General features: G+C 43.9%; 1 protein-coding gene across 2 annotated transcripts; it reads left to right on the plus strand.

Annotated features, from left to right (window-relative positions):
* Positions 1-6,467: 6,467 nt before the first annotated feature.
* On the plus strand, positions 6,468-20,384 carry LOC110524198 (calcium homeostasis endoplasmic reticulum protein). Of its 2 annotated transcripts, XM_021603621.3 has the most exons (18): positions 6,567-6,766; positions 9,859-10,032; positions 10,299-10,337; positions 11,035-11,198; positions 11,454-11,591; positions 11,825-11,976; positions 12,163-12,274; positions 14,271-14,360; positions 14,592-14,787; positions 15,075-15,235; positions 17,005-17,461; positions 17,678-17,928; positions 18,048-18,181; positions 18,267-18,353; positions 18,589-18,726; positions 18,931-19,086; positions 19,315-19,595; positions 19,729-20,384. In XM_021603621.3, exons 1-18 carry the CDS (start codon positions 6,742-6,744, stop codon positions 19,764-19,766), a joined length of 2,793 nt encoding a protein of 930 aa, XP_021459296.2. In that variant the 5' UTR covers positions 6,567-6,741; the 3' UTR covers positions 19,767-20,384. The 2 variants fall into 2 exon arrangements, with proteins under 2 accessions (XP_090091572.1, XP_021459296.2); XM_090235446.1 differs by lacking the exon at positions 10,299-10,337 and having other exon boundaries at positions 6,468-6,766.
* The last annotated feature ends 80 nt before the right edge of the window (positions 20,385-20,464 follow it).

The following is a 20,464-nucleotide window of genomic DNA, read 5'->3' on the forward strand; positions in this document are numbered from 1 at the left end:
AGCAACCCAGCAACCCATAAAAACATTGTTTTCATTCTTATTGTCGGCGACAAAACATTTATGAGTTAATGGATTCTTGATGATAGTCTAGTGTAGTCATCAATGTCTAGTGTCTTATATATTGACAACGGAAATCCAAAAATGTCTGTCAAAATTATTCTGTCTTTTTCCCAGGATACGGTTTTCTCCAGTCTGCAATATTGATGGTGAATTCTACATTGAATCAGTACATAAAGAATCCTCAAACATCTGGATTGCTTAAAAAAACAAACATCTTGTCCACATGCTTCGCAATGAACAATGAATAAAAAAAGATGTCACGAATGCTTAGAGTCCTACATCTATCAAGACACACTAACCTGAGATTAATCCTTGACCCTAGTCCCAGCCAGCTGCTAAGAAGATTGAAGCTGAGCATCCCACTGTCTTCTCATGCTAGAGTACACAGTGTTATAATTTTCTCCTCCCTTTATCAGGGAAGGGGTTTCATTTGTCAGTGAATAAGCAAAGAAATGGAACCGTAGTCCAATAAGCAGAGACAATGAAAGGACGGCTAGAGATTATCTGTTAAATATGTTAAAGGTCCAATCATATGTTAAAGGTCCAATCATATGTTAAAGGTCCAATGCAGCCATTTGTTTCTCAATATCAAATCATTTTTGGGATTTTTGACTACACTGGGCCTTTAACAGAGAGGTACAGTATAACAAAGTTGTTTTGTGTGTTTTGGATCCCCTCTCCCTTTACCCTAGTTTTCTCCATCTCTTATGCTCTGTAAACACAAAACAAAACATTTATTTACAAGGTCAGAGCTACTGCAATGAAATAAAGATGGGACACCCGAAGGTGGCTGACCAGCAAGATTAGTAGAGCGCAAAAAATAAAAATGGCTTACTCCATGAATCACTCACTCAATTGTCAATTAATACAATAAGTTTGTAAGTAGCAACAACAAAGTCTCTAACGACTAATTAATTGCATAATCTATTATTTTGTTCCCTATTCCGGTGCCTCTAAAGGGGCCGGGCTGGAGTTAACAGGCTGATTGGGAGGACGCGTTCCTTAGTGGGGATAGTAAGGGAAAGGAGCGGAATTAATTGGGTTTGATTAAGAGAGCCTTTCAATGGGACACAGCTTTTTCGCATGACATAATTGGAGGTCAGTGAGAGAGGGGGGTGTGAGTGGAGGATTTGTAGGCTGGCGCCAGTGTTTAGTGTCCTCCCCCCTCACACTTGTAGAGAAATATGGTGTGTGTCTCGTGTTGTAAACCTCCATAGGCTCAATCACCAGAAAAAACACATTGGGATAGCGTGTCCGAGGGCCTGCTATGCATTCAGTGTACAGGAGGCTGCTGAGGGGAGGAAGGCTCATAATAATTACTGGAGCGGAGTGAATGAAGGATATCAAACACATGGAAAGAATATATTTATAAATAAATAATAAATAAATAAATATATTTATATATATATACACATACATACACATATACAGTTGAAGTCGGAAGTTTATATACACCTTAGCCAAATACATTTAAACTCAGTTTCACAATTCCTGACATTTAATCCTACAAAAAAATTCCCTGTCTTAGGTCAGTTAGGATCACCACTTTATTTTAAGAATGTGAAATGTCAGAATAATAGTAGAGAGAATTATTTATTTCAGCTTTTATTTCTTTCATCACATTCCCAGTGGGTCAGAAGTTTACATACACTCAATTAGTATTTGGTAGCATTGCCTATACATTTTTTAAACTTGGGTCAAACATTTCAGGTAGCCTTCCACAAGCTTCCCACAATAAGTTGGGTGAATTTTGGCCCATTCCTCCTGACAGAGCTGGTGTAACTGTCAGGTGTGTAGGCCTCCTTGCTCACGCACGCTTTTTCAGTTCTGCCTACAAACTTTCTATGGGATTGAGGTCAGGGCTTTGTGATGACCACTCCAATTCCTTGACTTTGTTGTCCTTAAAGCCATTTTGCCACAACTTTGGACGTATGCTTTGGGTCATTGTCCATTTGGAAGAACTTTTTGCGACCAAGCTTTAACTTCCTGACTGATGTCTTGAGATGTTGCTTCAATATGTCCAAATAATTTTCCGTCCTCATGATGCCATCTATTTTGTGACGTGCACCAGTCCCTCCTGCAGCAAAGCACCTCCACAAAATGATGCTGCCACCCCTGTGCTTCACGGTTGGAATGGTGTTCTTCAGCTTGCAAGCCTCCCCCTTTTTCCTCCAAACATAACAATGGTCATTACGGCCAAACAGTTCTATTTTTGTTTCATCAGACCAGAGGACGTTTCTCCAAAAGGTATGATCTTTGTCCCCATGTGCAGTTGCAAACCGTAGCCTGGATTTTTATATGGTGGTTTTTGAGCAGTGGCTTCTTCCTTGCTGAGCGGCCTTTCAGGTTATATCAATATAGCACTCGTTTTACTGTGGATATAGATACTTTTGTACCTGTTTCCTCCAGCATTATTTACAAGGTCCGTTGCTGTTGTTCTGGGATTGATTTGCACTTTTCGCACCAAAGTACATTCATCTCTAGGAGACAGAGCGGTATGACGGCTGTGTGGTCCCATGGTGTTTATACTTGCGTACTATTGTTTGTACAGATGAACGTGGTACCTTCAGGCGTTTAGAAATCACTCCCAAGGATGAACCAGACTTGTGGTCATCTACAATTGTTTTTCTGAGGTCTTGGCTGATTTATTTTGATTTTCCCATGATGTCAAGCAAAGAGGCACTGAGTTTGAAGGTAGGCCTTGAAATACATCCACAGGTACACCTCCAATTGACTGAAATTATGTCAATTAGCCTAACAGAAGCTAAAGCCATGACATCACTTTCTGGAATATTCCAAGCTGTTTAAAGGCACAGTCAATTTAGTGTATGTAAACTTCTGACCCACTGGAATTGTGATACAGTGAATTATAAGTGAAATAGTCTGTCTGTAAACAGTTGTTGAAAAAATTACTTGTGTCATGCACAAAGTAGATGTCCTAACCGACTTGCCAAAACTATAGTTTGTTAACAAGAAATTTGTGGAGTGGTTGAAAAATGAGTTTTAATGACTCCAACCTAAGTGTATGTAAACTTCCGACTTCATCTGGATATATATATATATACCAAAAATATTTATGGGGGATTGGAAATGATGCAGACAATTACATTGATGGAAGCCACAATCTATCAGCAATATTAAAGCTAATCTACCCCCCAAAATAAAAACTGTGTTTGATGAGTTCAATACCATTCCATTTATTCCATTCCAGCCATTACTATGAGGATGGCAGCTAGTCTAAAAGACGCTAGTTCGAATCCCGAGCCGACAAGGTGAAACATCTGTCGATGTGCCCTTGAACAAGGCACTTAACCCTAATTGCTCCGTTGATAATGGCAGACTGTGACCCTACTGTCCAAGGGTCTCTCAGGGGGAGTTGGGATATGCAAAAAAAACTATTTCCAATTCACACGTGTATAATACATACTTGTACATGTGTGAAATAGGACAAATACAAGCACCCACCCAATTATTATTATGATGAGCCTGTCCTCCCCAATTAAGGTGCCACCAACCTCCTGTGATTCAGTGTGAGATTATTGTGACTTCTGTTCTGCTACTTTAAAACCATTATTATAGTGCGTGGACAACACCCTCAATAATCCCAGATCGTTAATAATGCAGATGACGTACAAACACGTAAACAATACTTTTCGTGGACATGTCAGCCACACACCGCCATGCAGGAGCTGTTAGGGGAGACACACCTGGTATAATCAGTCTGCTCATTGTGTTTGTATAATCTTGTTACACTATAATCTATCACGGGGTAGGAGCGAGACAAGCCATCCCTACAGTAAATCCCAAAATATAATCCACATGCATTGTCCTCACGTCACATAACTAGATTATCAAAGACCTTATCCTAAATCTGTGCATTTTCCACTTTATCTCCACTTGAATGATTAACATTTGTGAACTATGGCAATTGGCAAGGGTACTTGCTCTGGCCCCAAAAGACTCCTAACGCCACCTATCGTTGGCATTTGAAAACGCATCTCCTACATTCAACTAATTTCCTGAGATTCCCAATATCAATGTATGGCCTACAACCAGTCAATACAGACACAAATGTGCTTACTGTACATTTCTGAAATAGCTTATTCCAGTTACTAATAAGCATGAACCCATTAAGGAAATGACTGTACAAACTTAAATCCCCTTGGATTTCTGAGGAATTTAAAAGTTTTATGGTTGTGTGGGATGAGGCAAAAGGTATGGCAAATAAGTTTGGCAGCACAACCGATTGGAACATATACTGCAATTGAGAAATCATTTGACTTAACTGAATAAAAAGAAGTAGAAACTGTATTATGAAACAAAGATAAATGGAATAAAGAATGATAGTAAAAAGCTTTGGAGCAACTTAAATGACATTTTGGGAAAAAAGACAAACTCAGCTCCATCATTCATTGAATCACATTGGTCACATTCATCACAAAAGCCACTGATATTGCCAACTACTTCAATAATTTTTTCATTGGCAAGATTAGCAAACTTAGGCATGACATGCCAGCAACAAACACTGACACTACACATCTAAGTATATCTGACTAATTTTAATGTAGAATTCCATAAAGTGAGTGTGGAAGAGGTGAAAAAATTATGACAATCCACTGGGGTCTGACAACTTGGATGGACAATTACTGAGGAAAATAGAGACGATATTTCCACTCATATTTGCCATATTTTCAATTAAAGCTGACTAGAAAGTGTGTGCCCCAGGCTTGGAGGGAAGCAAACGTCTCTCCACTACCTAAGAATAGTAAAATCCCCTTTACTGGCTCAAATAGCCGAACAATCAACCTGTAACCAACCCTTAACTAACTTTTGGAAAAAATGGTGTTTGACCAGATACAATGCTATTTTACAGTAAACAAATTGACAACAGACTTTCAGCACGCTTATAGGGAAAGACATTCAACAAGCACAGCACATACACAAATGACAGAGAGAAATTGATAGTAAAAATATTGTGGGGTCTGTTTTGTTAGACTTCAGTGCGGCTTTTGACATTATCAATCATAGTCTGCTGCTGGAAAAATGTATAGGTTATGGCTTTTACACCCCCTGCTATATTGTGTATAAAGGGTTACCTGTCTAACAGAAAACAGAGTGTGTTCTTAATGGAAGCCTCTCCAACATAATCCAGGTAGAATCAGGAATCCCCCAGAGCAGCTGTCTAGGCCCTTCACATTTGTTTATCTTTACTAACAACATGCCACTGGCTTTGAGAAATGTTAGTGTGTTTATGTATGCAGATGACTCAACACTATAGATGTCAGCTACTACAGCGACTGAAATGACAGCAACACTTAACAAAGAGCTGTAGTTAGTTTGAGAATGGGTGGCACGGAATAAGTAAGTCCTAAATATTTAAAAAACATAAAGCATTGTATTTGGGACACATCATTCACTAAACCCTTAACCTCAACTAAAACTTGTAATGAATAATGTGGAAATTTAGCAAGTTGAGGTGACTAAACTGCTTGGAGTAACCCTGGATTGTAAACTGTCATGGTAAAAACATATTGATGCAACAGCAGCTAAGATTGGGAGAAGAATGTCCATAATAAGCGCTGCTCTGCCTTCTTAACAACACTATCAACAAGGCTCTACGGGCCCTAGTTTGTTGCAACTGGACTACTGTTCAGGGGGTCAATGCAAATAGTCCAGGTAGCCATTTGATTAATTGTTCAGCAGTCTAATGGCTTGGGTGTAGAAGCTGTTTAGGAGCCTTTTGGTCACAGACTTGGCGCTCCGGTACTGCTTGCCGTGGGGTAGCAGAGAGAACAGTTTATGACTTGGGTGGCTGGAGTCTTTGACAATTTTATTGCCTTCCTCTGACACCGCCCGATATAGAGGTCCTGGATGGTAGGGAGCTCAGTCCCAGTGATGTATTGGGCCATACACACTACCCTCTGTAGTGATTTATGGTCAGATGCCAAGCAGTTGCCATGCCAAGTGGTGATGCAGTAGTTAAGGCGCTCTCAATGGTGCAGCTGTAGAACTTTTTGAGGATCTGAGGGCCCATGTCAAATATTTTAAGCCTCCTGAGGGGGAAGAGGTGTTGTCGCGCTCTCTTCATGACTGTGTTGGTGTGTTTGGACCATGACAGGTCCTTAGTGATGTGGACACCGAGGAACTTGAAGCTCTTGACCCACTCCACTTCAGTCCCGTCAATGTGAAATGGTGGCGTGCTCGACCCTCTGTTTCCTGTAGTCCACAATAAGCTACTTCGTCTTGCTGACGTTGAGGGAGAGGTTGTGTCCTGGCACCACACTGCTAGGTCTCTGACCTCCTCCCTATAGGCAATCTCATTATCATTAGGCTATGCAAGAAATGGTTAATTGTAAATAGGAGTCATCATATTTTGGGAGGGTGAAAAGTAGTGAATCATCATACCTAGTTTTAATGACGCGGAGGTTGGACTTACCTGTGTACTCTTTCAGTCCTCCCAGTGCTTGTTAAGACACTGGGGGACGCTGTAGCATGGTAGCTGCTTTACTCTGGACAGTGGCGCCCTAAAGTCCGCGAAGTACTTCCGGTACCAGAGTATCTAACATTTTGTAATGCTGCTGTATTTTTTAACCACACAGCTAGGTAGAATTTTCACAAATTAATTCCCTCCGTGGGTCTTTGAGGTTTTTCGGTCTCGCTGTTACTTGATTGAAGACAAACATGGATATTCCTACAGCTCCTGAGGGTTTGTATCTTTCATTTTGATTAGCTAAAAATGCTAACGTTACCTTGCTAAATTAGTTAGCATGCAAAAGCCAGCTAGGCATATGATTGCCGTGACCGATTTAGAATAGTTTTTGTAGCTAGCTTATTTTATTAACTAATTAATAATTTTAAAATTAGCTCCCTAACCTTCATGGACAGTGTTTTTTTTAAACTACATAGCTAGCTGGCGTCGATAGTATAGTCGCGCATGCGTCGATTTTGCCTGGAGAATCCGACATTGAATTGCATATAATACCGCGTTCAAACCAACTGGGAACTCGGAAACATACGAGGTCAAATCAGGACGTCAGTGATTTTCAGGTCGGAGTTTCCAGTTGTTTTGAATGCGGCATTATTGCATTGGATTCAACGTTGTGCATGAATTAGCGTTTGTATCAGGAAATGTTCCTCTTACGAGATCTACAAGCCAGAATGTTGAATATAATAAAACATGTGGGCTCCCGAGTGGCGCAGCAGTCTAAGGCACTGCATCTCAGTGCTAGAGGCGTTACTGGTTCGATTCCCGACTGTATCACAACCGGCCGTGGTTGGGAGTACCATAGGGCAGAGCACAATTGGCCCAGCGTCATCCGGGTTTGGCTAGGTGTGCCTTTATTGTAAATAATAGTAGTTCTTAACACTTTATTATTTTTTATTAACTTATTCAGGGCAGCCAAATTGAGACCAGGTTCTCATTCCCAATGGTGCCTTGTGTACAAACGTTTTCTCAAACTGGGAGAAAAATTAACATTACAAATAAAACAAGAAAATGATATAAAACTACAGTTTCAACAAATAAACCACTACAATCAATCGAAGCACCTGCAATCCTCAATTGCTTAATTCAACACCAGAGTCTTAAACTGTCCTAGCGGCACCAGGGAATCAAGATGCAAGGAATTTTGTAGGTTATTACAACAATGGGCGGCACTAAAAACGAAAGGAGGATTTACCTAAATTTGTCGAGACCAGAGTGACCAATCCTGTGAGTAGGTTTGGTAGCTCATTCTGTTCTACGTTAGCAACGAAGTTTGATAGGTTGGGAGCTTGTGTAGTAGAGCTTTGTAAACAAAACGGGAATAATGAAGTGATCTATTGGACTTTAATGAGGACCAGCCAACCTTGTGATACATGATGCAGTGATGAGTATTAAAACATTCACCTGTGATAAAGCGAAGTGCGGCTTCCAAAGGTTTAAGAGTACTTGCTGCTGCAATCTGGTCAAAAGTGTCACCATATTCAAGAACTGGCAGGAAAGTTGGCTGTACAATCTGCTTCCTGCTATTTAGGGAGAGGCAAGATCTATTTCTAAAAAATAATCCCACTTTATCCCACTTAGCTTTTTAACAAGCTCATCCATACAAGCTCACCCATACATACATACATACATACATACAGAAGAGTCAACAGATCATTCTCAAACCACTTGCGAGATGCAGGCTTATTTCAGTCAACCTTTACTGATTGTCTGGGCGGCTGGTCCTTTTGCGTGTAGTAATCTGAGACAATATCTCCACAGGAAAGTATAAATACATCAACTTTTCAAAGCGCTGGTAGTGCGTTCAGATCCCCATCACCTGAAACGTGTGCAGAACCATGTAAACTCGAGCTCGGCAAGTATGCATGTATGTATGTATGCAATGTATGTATGCAAGTATGCATGTATTTTCATCTTGTGCACATGCCTCAGGTGATCTACCAGAACGGTCTACCCGTGCTTTGAAAAGTTGATGTAATTATACTTTACTCTAGATATACTGATGGGAGTCTATTAAGCTGGCCCTGTTATGCATAGTTTGCACCGAATGAAGCAATTTTTTATTTAACTAGGCAAGTCAGTTAAGAACAAATTCTTATTTACGATGACGGCCTACCCCGGCCAAACCCTAACCCGGACGATGCTGGGCCAATTGTGCGACACTCTATGGGACTCCCAATCATGGCCGGTTGTGATACAGCCTGTAATCGAACCAGGGTCTGTAGTGACGCCTCTAGCACTGAGATGCAGTGCTTTAAGACCGACGGGCGCCACTCAGGAGCCCTGAAATTCATTACTAATTATTGACCTTAATTCATCCACCAAGTACAAGGGTGGAGTGGAAACTCGGCCATTTGTGGAATGAGTTCGACATGTGGGGTAGAGGAGTTTAATATATAAACAAATCACAACGCAATGGTGAGGTGAACAGTGTGATGGAATATTTTAAATAAAGGGTTCATTAATCATCGGCTTCCAAATAAACAAATTCAAAGATTTTTTTTATGCATCTAAAAAAAAAACGTTCATCAATGATCGCGTTTTCAAATCATTGACGTGTCCACTTCTTGAGCTTCGAATCCATAAACTAAAGGGTCTATCCGAACATATCCACCTGTGCTCAGTGTGTGGTGTGTGCCGTTGTTACCATTTAACCATGCAGATTGACCCCATTCCATACACACACCTTTCAAACAGGATGTACAAAAGCTTGTGCTTAGCATCAAAACAGTGCAGGGCCCTAACAAACAGTAAAGGCTCCTTTCCTCTCCCCATTCCCCCGCCCGTTTTGATCTAAATCGCAAGTCAAAATGACCTTTTATTGTCCCCACCACATTACCTGTGTAATGGTCATGCTGTTTAATCATCATCTTGATATGCCACACCTGTCGGATGGATTATCTTGGCAAAAGATAAATGCTCACTAACAGGAATGTAAACACATTTGTGCACAACATTTTTGAGAAATAAGCTTTTTGTGCATATGGAACAATTCTGGAATATTTTATTTCAGCTCATGAAACATGGGACCAGCGTTTTTATATTTTCGTTCAGTGTAGTAAAATACGGTATACCGCCCAGCCCTAGCGTCGATGTTGTCCCTCATGTACTTTTCTGCCCACCTTTACACAGTTACCTTGCACAGTACGTAAAGAGGGGTGCCCCAGGTTTCAGGGTCTCATAATAACCTGATCAAGATTGCTTTGCTTTAAATTATGTGCCGAGTTAGCTAACTTAACAATAATAGAACCCCTAAATGGATGTCATGCTGTCAGAAATCATGTGACTCACCAAAAACGTTTCTCTCTCCACAGATCAAGAGCTGAAAAATGTCATTGACAAACTGGCGCAGTTTGTGGCTCGAAATGGCCCCGAGTTTGAGAAGATGACAATGGAGAAACAGAAGGACAATCCCAAGTTCTCTTTTCTGTTTGGTGGGGACTTCTTCACCTATTACCGGTGCAAGCTTGCTATGGAACACCACCAGCGTATGTAGTTCATATAGCTATCAATTCAACTTGTCTTGTCTTAGATTCCAATGCCAACAGTCTTTTTTTTTATCCCATTTTGCAGCAGGTTTGGAACACAACCACCACGTGCAGATATTGTAGCCTAGCTTGTGACATCTGCTCACAATTTTTTTAGTCATTGCAGGAAGAAGACCAGACCTGAATTGATTTCTATATAATAGATAGGCTATATCTGTGGCTGTTTGTATGCCACTGTATTGTAATGTGTGCTTCTCCCCACGTAGATCCTACTACCCACGAGTGTGAGGAGTATAAATTGGAAGGTATTTACTGGGATGATAGAGGTCCCAACTTGCACATTTTACTCGACATTCATCTGGTGTTTTTGCATCACCGGTGCTTGAAGGCTTTGTTTTTGTATTGTTTATCATGTTTGTATTTTTCAATCATGATCATTTTAAAATGGAGGATACCCCGACTACTGGTGTAGATCGTATTCCTTCTATTTTCGTTATTGTCTAAAACATTCTCGTTTTAGATTTTTTTCAACCACAGTTCAAGTTTGGACTTTGCAAGGCCTAAGTATGTCAGTTTGCTAAGAGTTTTTGGTTTTCTTGATGCTTGTTGATATCAGATGCAGATTTATGTTTTTGTTCGTTGCGTGTGATTCTATGCTGCTGCAAAGTGTGACTTAAAAATCCACATGCTCTCCTGTTACAAAATTGGGTTTCAGAGATACTGCAAAATGCTTCATGGTTTTTCAATCTCAATTCTTTTGAAGTATAAAGCAATTGAGTACAAATGAAGATGAGGACATTCCTTTCATGAAGCTAGTTGCATGTAAAATGCCCTTGTTTTAGTACTAGCTTTTCTTTTGAGGAATTTTATTTCATTGTTTTTTTTAGGCCACCTTGTCAAGTACCTGTGCAAATGACAAAAAGCATCGAGAGTACAATGAAAATGTTTTCTTTATCATGCTTTTTATCCTTAAATCACTGACATTTTGGCCTTATTTTGCAGATCTTTATAATCCACCCGGTAAGGAAGTCCCAGATGTCCCTCCGCCAATTGCGATCCTGGCTCCGCCCCCCATTGCCCCTGCCACGCCCTCTCTGGATGAACTCATCCAGCAGAGCCAATGGAATCTGCAGCAGCAAGAACAGCACCTGCTCACTCTCAGACAGGTACGGGTCACTGTACCCCAGGGTCAGTCAGTCTTGATTAGTTGAGTCAGATATGTTAGTGCTGGGCTGGTGCAAAAACCTGCACACACTGGCCCTCCAATGTCACAGACTGACCATCGCTACCATATCCTATATTCTTTGGTCATAAAATGTGCGAGACAGAATACACAAAGTTTCCAAGCAAATACATTTTACAGCTGCTGTTTATTTCCCTAGATGTCCAGACTGAAATGGTTGTCATTTGTTTGATTCCAGGAGCAAGTGACGGCAGCCATAGCTCTGGCCATGGAGCAGCAGACCCAGAAACTGCTAGCGGAGACTCAGCAGGACATCTCTGAATTTGACAACCTGCTGCAGCCCATCATTGACACCTGCACTAAAGACGCCATCTCGGTACGTTCATGAATTTGTCATGACGTTCATGACGACATGAACAATAGATGAACTGGAGAATGCTCTGGTATATTTAGTCAGTTGTATGTTTCTCTCCGGTTCCTTCTGTAGAAAGGTTTGTGGTCATACACACATCTTCATTAACAGGGCTAATAAAGAACACTAGTATAGAACAACAAGGCCCGCACAGTGTTAAAGCTCCCAATCCGAAACTGATCTTTGTTTCCTCCCAGGCTGGTAAGAACTGGATGTTCAACAACGCCAAGGGCCCGCTGCACTGTGAGCTGATGTGCTCACACCTCCGGAACCGCATCACAGCCGACGCAGCCCACTTCGAACTCCGCCTTCACCTCATCTATCTCACCAATGATGTCCTCCATCACTGGTAGAAGCATGATGAAAATGAGGCTTTGTTTTTACTCTCAGAATGCCACACATACACCGACTGCGCTTCTTTGTATTTTAAACTCTTCAAACAAAACTAACTTGCTTGCGCTCGATAATGGAAGTAATTATGTCATGCATTGTATTCGTGGTTAGTTAAGTGAACCTTGTCTTGTTGTCCTACCAGTCAGAGGAAGCAGCAGAGGGACCTGCTGGCAGCGCTGCAGAAGGTGGTGGTCCCCATCTACTGCACCAGCTTCCTGGCTGTAGAGGAGGACAAGCAGCAGAAGGTTACGCGGGTAAGTGGACTGCCTGTTCAATGGAGACATTGTTCCATATAAACTCAGCAAAATAAAGAAATGTCCCTTTTTCAGGACCCTGTCTTTCAAAGATAATTCGTAAAAATCCAAATAACTTCACAGCTCTTCATTGTAAAGGGTTTAAACACTGTTTCCCATGCTTGTTCAATGAACTATAAACAATTAATGAACATGCACCTGTGGATCGGTCGTTAAGACAATAACAGCTTACAGACGGTAGGCAATTAAGGTCACAGTTATGAAAACTTAGGACACTAAAGAGGCCTTTCTACTGACTATGAAAAACACAGAAATAAAGATGCTCAGGGTCCCTGCTCATCTGCATGAACGTGCTTTAGGCATGCTGCAAGGAGGCATGAGGACTGTAGATATGGCCAGGTCAATAAATTGCAATGTCCATACTGTGAGATGCCTAAGACAGCGCTACAGGGAGACAGGATGGACAGCCGATTATCCTCGCAGTGGCAGACCACGTGTAATAACACCTGCACAGGATCGGTACATCCGAACATCACACCTGCGGGACAGGTACAGGATGGCAACAACTGCCCGAGTTACACCAGGAACGCACCAGGAACTCCATCAGAGCTCAGACTGTCCGCAATAGGCTGAGAGGCTGGACTGTTGTTGGCCTGTTGTCTGGTGAGGACCTGCCTTACATCACTGGCAACAACATCGCCTATGGGCACAAACCTACCGTTGCTGGACCAGACAGGACTGGCAAAAAGTGCTCTTCACTGACGAGTTGCGGTTTTGTCTCACCAGGGGTGACGTTCGGATTCGCGTTTATCGTCGAAGGAATGAGCGTTACACCGAGGCCTGTACCCTAGAATGGGATCGATTTGGAGGTGGAGAGTCCGTCATGGTCTGGGGCGGTGTGTCACAGCATCATCGGACTGAGCTTGTTGTCATTGCAGGCAATCTCAACGCTGTGCGTTACAGGGAACACATCCTCCTCCCTCATGTGGGACCCTTCCTGCAGGCTCATCCTGACATGACCCTCCAGCATGACAATGCCATCAGCCATACTGCTCATTCTGTGTGTGATTTCCTGCAAGACAGGAATGTCAGTGTTCTGCCATGGCCAGCGACGAGCCCGGATCTCAATCCCATTGACCTGTTGGATCGGAGGGTGAGGGCTAGGGCCCAGGTGCCTTGGTGGAAGAGTGGGGTAACTTATTTTTTTATTTTACCCCCTTTTTCTCCCCAATTTTGTGGTATCCAATTGTTAGTAGTTACCGTCTTGTTTCATCGCTCCCGTACGGGCTCGGGAGAGACGTAGGTCGATAGTCATGCGTCTTCCGAAACACAACCCAACCAAGCCGCACTGCTTCTTAACACAGCGTGCATCCAACCCGGAAGCCAGCCGCACCAATGTGTCGGAGGAAACACCGTACACCTAGCGACCTGGTCAGTGTGAACTGCGCCTGGCCCGCCACAGGAGTCGCTAGTGTGCGATGAGACAAGGATATCCCTACCGGCCAAACCCTCCCTAACCCGGATGACGCTGGGCCAATTGTGCGTCGCCCCATGCACCTCCCAGTCGCGGCCGGCCACGACAGAGCCTGGGCTCGAACCGAGAGTCTCTGGTGGCACAGCTAGCACTGCGATGCAGTGCCTTAGACTACTGCTCCACCCGGGAGGCCTGTGGGGTAACTTCTTACAGCAAGAAATGGCAAATCTGGTGCAGTCCATGAGGAGGAGATGCACTGCAGTACTTAATGCAGCTGGTGGCCACACCAGATACTGACTGTTACTTTTGATTTTGACCTCCCCTTTGTTCACGGACACATTATTCCATTTCTGTTAGTCAAATGTCTGTGGAACTTGTTCAGTTTGTCTCAGTTGTTGAATCCTGTGTTCATACAAATATTTACACATGTTAAAAGTTTGCTGAAAATAAACAAATTTTTTGCTGAGTTTAGATGTTGCCTGTGGTCTGAATGACACCCTCTGTTTCTCATTTCTCTCACAGCTCCTGCAGCTCTGGGAAAAGAATGGCTACTTCGACGAGGTGACGATCCAGCAATTACAGAGTCCAGCTGTGGGCCTGGGCCAGTATCAGGTGAGGACTGAGGCTTGTTGCCTAGTAAAGTGAAATACTGCAAGTCGGCTGACCATTAAAAGGATTGGACTTTGAGGTGAACCACATACACGTCCTACCCCATACCCCTAGTTCCATCAACATAGAATAACATTTATTTTTTTGAAATTTAATTGATTTACTCCGGCTAGGCCAGTCATCACTCGAGTGTTCTCTGTATAACACTAGCGGTGGCCCTCCCCTCTCTCCCAGGCCTCTCTGATCACAGAGTACGCTGCGGTGGTGCAGCCCGTTCAGCTGGCCTTCCAGCAGCAGATCCAGACCCTGAAGACGCAGCACGAGGAGTTTGTGGCCAACCTGACGGTGCAGCAGACTGCAGCTGCCGCAGCAGCAGTGAGCCAGCTAGCTGCAGCAGAGCCCGACGTTAAGGCAGTCACCACTCAGCCTGGTGAGGGGAGAGAGAAACATACTCGCGCACACACCCTCATAAACACTTTTGTTTGCATGTTGATGAGGCTGTTGGTCTGTCAGCAAAACATCACTGTAGGGATGCAGGTGACTGGTTTGATTGGACTTTTTAATCTGTCTCTCTTGCATACAGACCCACAAACACACACACACACACACACACACACTAAGCAATTCATGTTATTACGTTTACATGTTGATTATATATCTTTAGCCATATTTACCCTTTAACCAAATATCCTTCTCTCTGTCTTGTGGTGTCGACAGGAGAGGTGAAGGCATCCATGTCTGGCCCTCCTGGTGATTATGACGGAGCCCCGCCCAGATCAGACCCGGGTGCTAACAACACTGGCCACTCTGATAACTCCTCCTCCAAACCCTGGTTCGACCCACAACACATGCCTGGAGGCTGGAACCCCAATCAGCCTGTAAGCTTGTCCTACTGTGTTGTTTATATGCACTGTGTCACTCTTCCCTTTTTATAATGTACAACTCTCAAACTGATATAAGGAATAGTCTGTTGATATACAGTGCTAGTCAAAAGTTTGGACACCTACTCATTCCAGGGTTTTTCTTTATTTGTACTATTTCCTACATTGTAGAATAATTGTAAAGACATAAAAACTATGAAATAACACATGGAATTAAACAAATCAAAATGTATTTTATATTTGAGATTGTTCAAAGTAGCCACCCTTTGCCTTGATGACAGCTTAGCACACTCTTGGCATTCTCTCATCCAGCTTCATGAGGTAGTCACCTGAAATGCATTTCAAGTAACAGGTGTGCCTTGTTAAAAGTACTTTTGTGGAATTTCTTTCCTTAATGCGTTTGAGCCAATCAGTTGTGTTGTGACATGGTAAGGTGGTATACAGAAGATAGCCCTATTTGCTAAAAGATCATTTCCATATTATGGCAAGAACTGCTCAAATAAACAGAGAGAAACAACCGTCTATAATTACTTTAAGACATGGAGGTCAGTCAATATGGAGATTTTCAAGAACTTAAAAAGTTTCTTCAAGTGCAGTCGCAAGAACCATCAAGCGCTATGATGACACTGGCTCTCATGAAGACCGCCACAGGAAAGGAAGACCCAGAGTTACCTCTGCTGCAGAGGATAAGTTCATTAGTGTTAACTGCACCTCAGATTGCAGCCCAGATAAATGCTTCAGAGTTGAAGTAACAGACGCATCTCAACAACTGTTCAGAGAAGACTGCGTGAATCAGGCCTTCATGGTCAAATTGCTGCAACAACAAAAAAAAAACACCAATAAGAAGAAGAGACTTGCTTGGGCCAAGAAACACGAGCAATGGACAATAGACCAGTAGAAATCTGTATTTTGGTCTGATGAGTCCAAATTTGAGATTTTTGGTTCCAACCGCCGTGTCTTGGTGAGGCACAGAGTACGGTGAACGGATGATCTCTGCATGTGTGGTTCCCACTGTGAAGCATGGAAGAGGTGGTGTAATGGTATTACTAGTGACACTGTGATTCATTTAGAATTCAAGGCACACTTAACCAGCATGGCTACCACAGCATTCTGCAGCGATACGCCATCCCATCTGGTTTGTGCTTAGTGGGACTACATTTGTTTGTCAACAGGACAATGACCCAACACACCTCCAGACTGTGTTAGGGATATTTTACCAAGAAGGAGGGTGATGAAGTGCTGCATCCGATGACCTGGCCTCCACAATTCCCCAACCTCAACCCAATTGAGATGGTTTGGGATGAGTTGGACCCGCAGAGTGAATTGAAATCAGCCAACAAGTGCTCAGCATATGTGGCAACTGTTTGAAGACTGTTGGAAAAGCATTCCAGATGAAGCTGGTTGAGAGAATGCCAAGAGTGTGCAAAGCTGTCATCAAGGCAAAGGGTGGCTACTTTAAAGAATCTAAAATATATTTTGATTTGTTTAACAACTTTTTGGTTACTACATGATACCATGTGTTATTTCATCGTTTTGTGGTCTTCACTATAATTCTACAATGTAGCATCGTTAGGTGTCCAAACTTTTTACTGGTATTGTATTTACAGGTTTACTGTTTTCATAGTTGAACAGATAGGAACTACAGTCAATCTATCGAATCAGTCCTATGCAAACAAACTGAGTTGATGGATGAGTGAGTGGTGAAGGTACGGTAACATGGAAGATGAGTGTCCGTTTAAACACCCGTTATTTTTGTCCCCTCTCAGCCTCCGTTTGACCCTACCCAGGCGCCCCCGCCTTGCCCACCCTGGAACAGCCACGAAGGCATGTGGAACGAACAGAGGGGGGACCCCAGCTGGAGCGGAGGCCCTCCAAGGGGGGAGGGCGGTCCCTGGAGCGGAGGGGGAGGACAGAACGAGCCCCCTCCCAACTGGAGCGGTCAGTACGACCAGCCCCCCTGGAGCAACCAGGGACCCGACCAGCCCCCATGGGGCCAGAGAGAGCCCCCATTCCCCCGCATGCAGAGGCCTCCCCACTTCAGAGGGCCCTTCCCGCCCCACCAGCAAGGGCCCCCTCCCTTCAACCAGCCGCCCCCGCCTCCCCACAACTTCGGACGGTTTCCTCCACGCTTCATGCAGGATGACTTCCCACCCAGACACCACTTTGAGAGGCCACCCTACCCTCCACACCGCTTTGACTACCCACAGGGAGACTTTCCCGGAGGTAAGAATCCAGGACAGGTTCCACCATGGGAACTCATTATTCACTGTTTAACTTTTCTATGACTATTGTATAAACACCCTTCTGGCTGATTTTTCCTGACCACCATCCATAGTGACAGTACACATATTGATTTACATGATCATTTGGGACTGACCGTTCTATCTAAAACATGTCATTTAACTGAGTTGCTCCCCTTGCCCCTGCGTGTTGACCAAGACATGGGCCCCCCGCCCCACCACCACCCCAGCCAGAGGATCCCTCCTCCGGGCATGGGGGGAGGAGAGCACCCTCCCTGGGGGGGTAACCAGCACCCTGACTTCGGCCCCCCGCCCCACGGCTTCAACGGACATTCCCCCCATATGAGGCAGCGGCTGTCCCCGGCTCACGTCAACCAGGACGACCCCAGCCTGGTCCCCAACGTCCCTTACTTCGACCTGCCCGCCGGACTCATGGCCCCTCTAGTCAAAGTGAGTAGCACGGGATGAAGATTATTGCTTTTCAAGGCTACATTTTCCACATCTCACTATGTATTTCTCGGGCCCCAGTGATTTAAACAGTTGTTTTCCACCTGTTTTATATGCGTAAGCTTGAAGACCATGAATACAAAGCCTTGGATCCCAAAGACATCCGCCTTCCTCCCCCCATGCCCCCAAGTGATCGCCTGCTCGCTGCTGTGGAGGCCTTCTACAGCCCTCCATCCCATGATAGACCCAGGAACAGGTAAAACAAACATTTTCGCTTCATGTGCTTGAGTGATCAATGCAATGTGTTGGCTCTATTGATTGCAATGTCTTTTGCCGGTCAGTGAGGGCTGGGAACAGAACGGCCTGTATGAGTTCTTCAGAGCCAAGATGAGAGCCAGGAGGAAAAAGGGCCAGGAGAAACACAACAGGTGAGACCGGCTGCCTGCTAACCAGCCTTATGTCTCGCACGCACACACACATTTAATGGACTTATCTGTAGTACAAGGAGACTTTAGGTACCACTTAACCTAAAATAAATGTGCCTTTGAAATCCACAGGCAAAATACAAATGCTTTGTTAGTCTGGCTCTCTGTTTCCCATCTGTAAGTACTATATGAGAGATGAGTGCTCTAACGAAGTGTGTGTTCTCTCTGTCTCTCCCAGTGCCCACGGGGGTAGTCGTTCACACAGCCGTTCTCGTAGTCGGGGCCGCTCCTCATCTCGTTCCAGCTCCAGCTCCTCCAAGTCCTCCCGCTCCTCCTCGCGGTCCCGCTCTCGCTCCTACTCCAGGTCACGCTCCAGGTACATGCAGAGGGGTTTCTTCCTGATTTAACAGGAATTGCAGATTTCGTCAGGAATACTATCAGATACGCCTGTACGATACAGTGGAGATGTATTGGTAGACCGTTTTCCTCATTTGGTTGGCGGTTAGGTGGTGTTAAGTAACACTGTGGAGTGAACGTCGTCAAGTTTGACGGATCATGTTGTTTATCTTCCCCTCCACAGGAGCAGGAGCCGATCCAGGTCGTCCCGCAGTCGCTCTCGTTCCAGGTCTCGCTCCAGATCTCGCTCTCCTGACAAGAGACGGCTAGAGAAGCCCGGACATGCCTCTGCCCCCACCCCCGCCATCGCCTCCCAGAAGTCCCGTAGCCCCTCCCCTCCGTAAGTCCCTCTAATCTCGGTGTGCAATGTATCCTGCTCTTAACACATCATATCGCCTCTGGCATAATGCTTACAAATCGGTGCATATCAAAGGAATAGGGGCTTGGGGAGGGTCGGGACCGTAACTATGCCATTGACATAATGGAGACAGTCACTCTCACATTGAACATTTAAAGCAGAGCATTGAAGGCTGTAGATTACTGAATGTATTGGTTGTGATCTCCACAGCACTAATTCTGGGCTTGGAGCAGCCCCTTCTATCCTGCCTCCAGACAGCAGGCTGGGAGAGGAGAACAAGGGCCATCAACTGCTCATGAAAATGGGCTGGAGTGGTTCAGGGGGGCTTGGCGCGAAGGAGCAGGGCATCCAGGACCCCATCAAGGGGGGAGAACTCCGGGACAAGTGGGACCAGTATAAAGGAGTGGGGGTGTCACTGGACGACCCTTATGAGAACTACCGCAGGAACAAGAGTTACAATTTTGTAGCTCGCATGAAAGCCAGGGAGGAAGGTAGGAATTTATCAAGTGATCTCTGTAGGTCTTTTTGAAAATATTGCAATGAAATTCTGACATTGTGGACAGGTGTATTTGTAGGTGATATGACAAACAAAAATGTATAATAACCAATGTGTGTTTATTTCAGTGAATCGGGAACCACAGGAGCCCCCTCCCGCTGAATGACGTGCATCATAAAGCAAGCAACCCCTACCCAGAACACACCTCTTCATAATTAGTTGTTTGTACAGAATAATGGTTTTAACCGTACGTTTCCCTCTATCCGTTTGCAAAATACCAGAAAGTTGGGGTGCTTTTTAGTTTTAATGTTGCTTTTCTTGTGGAACTTGTTCATGTATTCTTCTCATGTTCCAGGATCAAGTCATCAAGACTTGGAGATGGACAGAAATAGTATTGTGTTGCTCTTTTGAAACAAAAAGAAAATCCCACAAAACATAGGAGTGCACATGGAATCAATGGGATGTCAGCTATAATTGTGAATCAGTTTACCCTCTACTAACCACATTACCTGGCTACCTAAACTCCTTGCTCCGCCCACGGTCGTTAGTTTCTTCTCTGCTATGAAGTATGTAGCAGAACGATAGAGCAGCGGAAGAATGAAGTTTAAGTCGTCAGGCAACTAACCACATACTGTAGAGAAATAAAGCATTTTAAATACTTGTTTTGACATTCTGTTTGGATAAATGCACTCACAATTAGTTAACCTCAACCTAGATTAAAAGAAATGTAAAAAGAATTGTCTGAGAAATTTCATAAAACCAATAAATTAAACCAAATTTCAAATGTCTACATATCCTCATTGATCTGTATAAAATTCGAAACAAGGTCGGATCATGACGTCATTGATCTTCAGGTCGTAGCTC

Source organism: Oncorhynchus mykiss, chromosome 5 (genome assembly GCF_057628025.1).
Source record: "Oncorhynchus mykiss isolate SJ-2025 chromosome 5, ASM5762802v1, whole genome shotgun sequence".
NCBI lineage: Eukaryota > Metazoa > Chordata > Actinopteri > Salmoniformes > Salmonidae > Oncorhynchus > Oncorhynchus mykiss.

Bases quoted from the DNA above. Each gene is read 5' to 3' on its own strand.
- LOC110524198 (XM_021603621.3), top strand. From the start codon at position 6,742: ATGGATATTCCTACAGCTCCTGAGG. The intron at 6,767-9,858 runs GTTTGTATCTTT...CTCTCTCCACAG, and splicing joins TATTCCTACAGCTCCTGAGG to ATCAAGAGCTGAAAAATGTC. The intron at 12,275-14,270 runs GTAAGTGGACTG...TTTCTCTCACAG, and splicing joins AGCAGCAGAAGGTTACGCGG to CTCCTGCAGCTCTGGGAAAA.